The 7434-nt window shown below is 30.6% G+C and overlaps 1 protein-coding gene across 1 annotated transcript in view; it reads right to left on the bottom strand.

Moving 5' to 3' along the window:
- The window catches only part of LOC106466009 (cleavage and polyadenylation specificity factor subunit 1-like), a gene marked incomplete at its 5' end in the record, with an annotated part of 64640 nt that extends 57858 nt beyond the window's left edge, over positions 1 to 6782 (bottom strand). Inside the window, 4 exons of the mRNA XM_022393968.1 lie at positions 1350 to 1444; positions 1630 to 1690; positions 3171 to 3290; positions 6695 to 6782. Of these exons, the coding sequence (XP_022249676.1) occupies positions 1350 to 1444; positions 1630 to 1690; positions 3171 to 3290; positions 6695 to 6782 (364 nt within the window). The remainder of the gene's footprint in view (positions 1 to 1349; positions 1445 to 1629; positions 1691 to 3170; positions 3291 to 6694) is intronic.
- Between the last annotated feature and the right edge of the window lie 652 nt (positions 6783 to 7434).

Genomic DNA, 7434 nt, shown 5'->3' with positions numbered 1-7434 from the left:
AACAACATTTCTTAAAGTACTGCATAGATTCAAATCCATAACTCTATCATTTGGCCAACCCATGCCCATGTTTAGTACAAAAAGCAAGCAAATATATAAGTAAATTTTATTTGTATAAGGGGTTTAATAACAGAAAAACAACAATTTATCTACACAATATGTAATACAAGTACACAAAGATATAAATGCAACAGTTAACCTACATAAGGGGTTAAAATGAAAAAAATAACAAAAACAGACATAAACATAAAGAGTTATCTCTATAGTGTGCAAAACAATAAGTGAATGATGCAAGTTTAATAGCAGAATAAGCTATAGAACAACAATTGAAAGATAACCGATATTTTGAAGTTATTTTTCCAAGATAACACTAGGTGGGGGTTTGAATGAATATGTACCACAGTGTTAGTATAAACAAGCACTCGTGCTGATGACATCATAAGTGAAGCAGAATTAATAGTTAACCACTCCTCTAGTTCTAACAACAATGAGCTCACATAGTTTAAAAATGTCCACCTAATCTTGGGAGGAAACTCTTGGTTGTTGCAGCGATGTTCTTGATTTTTGCCCAAAGTCTGCTTTGCAAGTGTTGATTCTCAGGGACAAGTGGTTGCAAAGCTAGCATGTGGTTCAAAACAACAATCAGACTAAATGGTACAGATATGAGTAAATAGTTAGGGAAAAGGTTCAAAGTATTTACACAAGATTTCCAACAGTCCACACAACATGGTTGAAATAATTAATGAAACTGACCCATGTAAGGTCAATCTCAGATTGAGGTAAACAGATGAGTATGCATGCCCACTATCCAGTATGCTATTCTAAGAACTTAGAGTGAAATTAAAGAAGAATGTGTAACAATAAGTCAAACACAATACATCTGGTATATCCAGTGCCAATGAAGTCTTTAGCCCAACACCAGGGCTCAGCAGGCTACCTGGGATATAGTAGTGGTCAAGAAGCTTGTTATGACATGAAAATGTAAATAAATTAAATAGATGTTAAAAGTAAGATATGGACTGTAGTAGTCTGTTATGTGCTAGTAAACAATTAAGTTCAGTAGCACACTTCTAAACTTGGTTAGATCTTTTCAACTTATTCCATTGTATCATGGCAATATATTACAAGAACAATAGACTTGTACATAAATATTCACTGAAGTAACTTCTCTATTACATCTAATGATTGACTTTGTTATTACCTAATGTTAAAAAATGTTTTATTATTTGTATAATAGTATCTCAAGTTCCATTTGTACACAATCTAGTAAAACCTTACCCTACACCCTGTCTTACCAAAGAGATCACGTGACATAAGCTAAGATATGAATATAAAAATGAGTTAGTTACCTCAAAAGTGAAAGCTGTAAGTTGTTTTGTTGCTTGCATAGCAGTACCATACACTTCCAGTTCATCTGGATCCTCTATTAATGCCACATCAGATGCTACAAAAACGAAAACATCACCAAACCATGTAATACAATTAATATAAAAAATTAACATAAATCACTTCAAAGTATAAATAATAACACTGATTTAAAACCAATATTAATTTTTCAAGTTTTGTTTTCTCTTATAAGTTTACTTTAATCATTCACTGTTTATTAAAAAAACAATCAAAATGAATTACCCATCCAATCTCCTAGAGTTTCCAGTTTCTTTCTTTTAGTAGGTGGCTCTCCTGGTGTGTTCTAAAACAAGATTTATATAATTAAAAATAAAACACTCACTGGTTTTGTTATCATGTTACTTCATCAAGTTGAATGAGTCTACCCATCTTTAACATAAAAATATACCAGTTAATTCGTCAAACTCCACTTAGATAACAGAAAAGAAAGAAGAGATATACAGATAAAACAATTTTAAAATTGTAATTAAGCAGTTTAGTTATTAAACATTAAGTGTACAAAACTTTGAAAATTCTAAATCTTCTACTTGTAGATAAAACATTAAGTTCTAATTAAAATTTAAATTCAAATCTTTGTTTAAAGTACAAAAATACACAATACCCCCCAAAAGATGTGAAGCCAACACGGAGTGTGTACATTATGTACGGTATTTTGAAATGTCTTTTATTTACACATGTTTCCTCATTAATTTAGGAAATTGAAGAATATGCAATACTGATGCTATTGATTTATTGTTGTGAATTATTATATAGGATTACTGTATGAGTAAAAGAATTTCAAAACTTCATAAATATACAGTCTACCATTAACTTAAACCAGGTCTTATTCATTGAATTTGCTCTTCTCCAGGGATACTGATGAGGGTTGGAATTTCCAGAAACCAGTATAACTCACTGATAAGTGGTAAATAAAATGATATATTGGGTTTCAAAGCAAGTAGTTTGTCTGGCTGAATGATTCATAAGAGTAAATTAGAAAATAAATTAGTAGCATCAATGTTGCATATTCTTAAAATTCCTAAATACATGTAAATATAGGATTACTGTATGAGTAAAAGACATTTCAAAACATCAACATTTTGAATATGTAACAAGTTCAAATACTTCAACATATAATCAAACATTTATCTGTCATTAATTAATAAGCAAAAGAACAGGATCAATAAAGAAGAAATAACCTTTGTCAGATAAATTTCACATATCTCTGTGAATCTTGTAAACCTATGAAAAATATAATCCTTTTTAGTCATAGAAGGTAAACTGTCATGATATGAAACACTGTTTAGTTTAGATATTATTGATTAATTTATGTCAGTGAGTGTATGTATCTAAGATGTTAATTCTAATCAGAATGGATACACCTACCTTGTCTTCCTTTCTGGTCTCTAGTTCCAAACAGAATGGATACATCTACCTTATCTTCCCTTCTGGTCTCTAGTTTTAAACATGATGGATACACCTACCTTGTCTTCCTTTCTGGTCTCTAGTTCAAAACAGAATGGATACATCTACCTTATCTTCCCTTCTGGTCTCTAGTTCTAAACATGATGGATACAGCTACCTTGTCTTCCTTTCTGGTCTCTAGTTCTAAACATGATGGATACACCTACCTTGTCTTCCCCTTCTGGTCTCTAGTTCTAAACAGAATGGATACACCTACCTTGTCTTCCCCTTCTGGTCTCTAGTTTTAAACAGAATGGATACATCTACCTTATCTTCCTTTCTGGTCCCTAGTTAGTTACAAACATAATGAATACACATACCTTGTCTTCTGTTTTGTTCTCTTCTGCAGTTGTATCTTTTACTTTCTCCATATATCGAAGTAACAGGGAGTTCCCAAGTCGTGAACCCAAGAATAAATATCCTTCCTCACAGATTGTCATCTGAGTAAATACATCACAATCTTCAACAGACATCTACTAAACATTTTCTTATTTTTGTAATATTGAAACTAGTAATTTATAAACTCAAAAACAAAAGCATATTTATGAAAATTTTGAGCTCTGTATATTGAATCATTTTGATACAATGAGCTGCATATAACTAAAGAGCACAATATGAAAACTTTTCCCATGCAGTACTTCCCAGAAAAAAACCTTTTTTTAGAAAATGTTCACTTTTTCTAAATATTTTTCGATGAGGTACGAGTATTATGATTAGTAATTAGTAGCACAAATGGTCACCCATAGGGCAGAATATCTGCTACTATCTATTAATGATCAGAAATTTATTGTTGAAGTGTTTTTTCAAGCATTTAATTAACCCTTTCCCAATAGGCTCACATATTTTACACAACCTCGTAACCACCATGTAACTCATAACCATAAAAATACTTTTCTTCATTTGAAACTTCTAAAGTTATAATTTTCCTACACTGAAAATGTATTTGCGACAGGTACTTACTTATGCTCATATACAGTTATTCTTGTTCAGTGGTGCCCTCTCTTTGCAAAACTTTTTTGCATGCCACAAGCCCTTCACTCCCACATACCCCTCGATTTACATGGTTTAACTGATTCTCGCATGCAAATTATCATGTAACAAACCTCCACCGATAGTAGTGTCACATACTCGTGTGAGTCACTATATGTTATTCTACCTAACTATTACTTTGAGTTTAGGCAAAAACAGAAGCACCAGTTGACAGTGGGGAGGAAGTATAGGAAGTGTGAGTGGAAGTAAGTATCTGTCAGGAAAATTATAACTTCCGACAAGTACCTTTCTTCTGCTCACATGCGTATCTAGAATCCCACATTGAATAGGTTGAGGGACCAGTGTAAGGGAAAAATTAGAAGCATCCTTTGAAATTGTCCTAAAGAAACCTTAACGAGGGAACCCTCTAATAAGAGGATTATATGGGAGAGAAAATGGTTTGATATTTTTCATTTAATTAAGTACTGCATCTAAGAATACAGGAATAATAACTTTCAAAAAACAATGTCCTATAATTATCAAAACTTTTTTGGCTTTCTAATTTATGCAATAAAATGTTTAAAGATTCAGCTAAGCTTGTCAATGTGATTCTAATAAGAATAAATTTGAAACTGAACAATAAAATACACAATGCTCTGTACAAAAAACTGTGTACTATGTCAATCGATAGAACAAAACTTTGGCTTTCTGTTGATTATAAATAATATAGTATAAAATGTCAGAAAGAACTATTGGCAATTTGTGAAAGAGAGGATGTGACAGGTGGGCATGGTAAGTGGGTCTGATTTTCTAGTTTATGGTTCTGTAAACAAATTAAATTGAAGGTTATAAAAATTATCCTTTACCTGAGTAATACCTATATTATAATATGTAACTTACATTAAATTCCATACTTGTCAGAGGGATAGTATATAAATTAGAGAATAAGGAAAACTTGGAGAGCAAATGTCACTATTCTCATACTATGTGAAATTGAGGATTTTTTAAATATTTAATTATAAAATTAAGAACTTAAAACTTATATAATATTAATATTTGGTTTATTAACTACGTTTTGATGCAAGTTTATTCATATACATTGATAATAGAGTAGTTTAATTAAATTTTGAATGTAACTCTGTAAAAGTTTGTGACGTACACTTTGACCTACCCATTGTGAAAGGGTTAGCGATTTTGAATAGAATAGATGACCATTTATCTGAAGGAGGTGGCTTTTCTGGTTATTATTAATCATGTTGAATACAAAAGATGACCAGTCAAGTATATTGGTTTTTATCCAGTATTTAGTAATATTCTTTAATCCAAGTAGTGACCAAAGATTTATTTGTTGAAGTTTTTTTTTCCAGTACTTATTAATAATCTTGAATCGGAGAGATGACTAGAAGGTTAGTTGATGAAATGGTTTTCTTCACTATTTATTAATAATTGTATGTCCAAGAGATGATAGGACATTTATAAGATTGTTTTTTTCTGGTATTTAATAATGAACTCACATGTACAATATAGCTGAGTGATTATTTGACATTATGGTTCTTCCAAGATATTCAAATGTTTTTATGATGTACTGTTTTGTCCATTTAATGCTCTTGCTAACACAAGATAATCATGTGCTAATTCTTCATATCTTAACTCTATTCTCTAACAAACACCCTCAAACCACAAAAGGAAGCAGAAGAATAACAGAGATTCAAAAAAATGTATCCCAGCATCGTGATGAGCAAGAACTCAATTTCATATAAACATTTCTGACCAACCACCACCAAGAAAACTCAGGAGTCATCTGACAACTAAAAGGAACAAGACTAAGAGAATACAAAGCATCACTAAACATTCTGAAGAAAAAGGCAAGACTAACTCAACTCCTGCAGAGTAAGAAAGGAAGAAAATTAATTACCACAAGCAGGATAAGCAGTCTTAATCAATTTCAAATTCATATGCTAAAAATGTGAACAAATTGCAACCAAAAGCAAAAGAAAGAAACTGAAAAGTTACATGGCACAAAAACACGGAAAAAACAAATTACTGAGATAAACAGTAATGAAATAAAATATGTAAATATGGAAAGCAGTCATTCAACAATATCCACTGGTGACTTGTGGACTTCTATAGTTGGATAGTGGAATTTGACTGTCATTCTTATACTGCAATCATTGTTCTAAAGTGTGTAGCACAGTTTTGTGTTAAAAAGATGCAAACAAAATTAGAAATTGCATGTCCCATGATGAATCACGTCAACTTGTCACGAGAAAGAAAGTTTGAATATCATGAAAACCCTGACCACTGTATGACAAGGAAATAGAATGTATCAAAGTTATCTTGAAGACCTAAAGCTATCAAAAAAGGTACAGTTTTGTATTTAAAGTTTAATATATGTTTTAAATGCATTCTCCTTGACTTTTCAAACTAGAATCTGCTGTTCTTTATTCAGAGAGGTCAAAAGAATATTTGTTTTATCATAATAACTAATTTCATTCCTATCCTGGTAGAAAATGAATGTGTGTTTATTCAACCCTTAATACTAAAAATGAAGACATATTCTGATACAACTTGATTATATTCCAGTCGAAATTGTAATCTGGAAATATGTTAAAACATTCTCTTCATCTCCATAAAAAGGCACTGATAAATTTTACTAAAACCTTCCTTAACTTTTCCTTATTTTGTATCATATTTATGATAACATTTTAAAACATACAAACTACTTAGTTATTGTAATAATAATCTGTTAACATGTATTAACTTTTCCTAACTTAGAACAATGTTTTAAAAATATATAAACTTAGTTATTGTAATAATAATCTGTAAACACATAATCACTGAATATGCTTAATCTGTTCTTTAGACTAAAACTTACACAAGTAGTTAGAACACTTGCTGCTGCTCGGTCAAAGCTAAAATTCCTTACACTTCTCATCCCATCATTGAATAGTGTCAAAACATATCTAACACAAAGGGAAGAGAAAAGACAATTTTTAACATATAATGATAAAAAGAAAAAATATATCTTATCCTTCATGACATTAAAAGTTAACAGAACCTATTTATCATGAGGTCTCCTCATTAAATTTCATCAGAAAAAAAAATATTTCAAGGAAAATGTATGTTTTTATAATCAGAAGTAATTATGTAACATATAATTACTGGAAGTGTTTTGACTCAAACTTGAATTCAATAGTAACAGCTATCCACATTTCACAGAAATGACCAGCTTGGTGCTTTAACCATTATGCCCAGGATATCCTTTACTGAGCATGATACAAGGTTTTAGTGTCCTATATTATGTTATACCAATTAAAATAGCAAAAAAAAATTAAGCTAATAATCCATATTTTAATAGCATACAAGTTTTAAGTTTTTAAGTTATTAATTCTACAAAGAAATATATAAAAAAATCCTGAATTTCTACTAGTGACCCACATGACACATTTTCTCTTAGCATATCATTATCCCTGTTTTATACATCACCCCTTGAAAAAGTTAGAAATTAAACGTAAATTACTCTCTATAAAATCATTATTGCTCAGACAAACCATAATTTTTAGTCTTCAATTTTGTTTGGTTACAAGAGCTATCGAATAGAAAATCAGATCCCTC

This window comes from Limulus polyphemus, unplaced genomic scaffold (assembly GCF_000517525.1).
Source record: "Limulus polyphemus unplaced genomic scaffold, Limulus_polyphemus-2.1.2 Scaffold2121, whole genome shotgun sequence".
Classification (NCBI taxonomy): Eukaryota; Metazoa; Arthropoda; class Merostomata; order Xiphosura; family Limulidae; genus Limulus; species Limulus polyphemus.
This window is presented reverse-complemented; position numbering and strand designations above follow the sequence as displayed.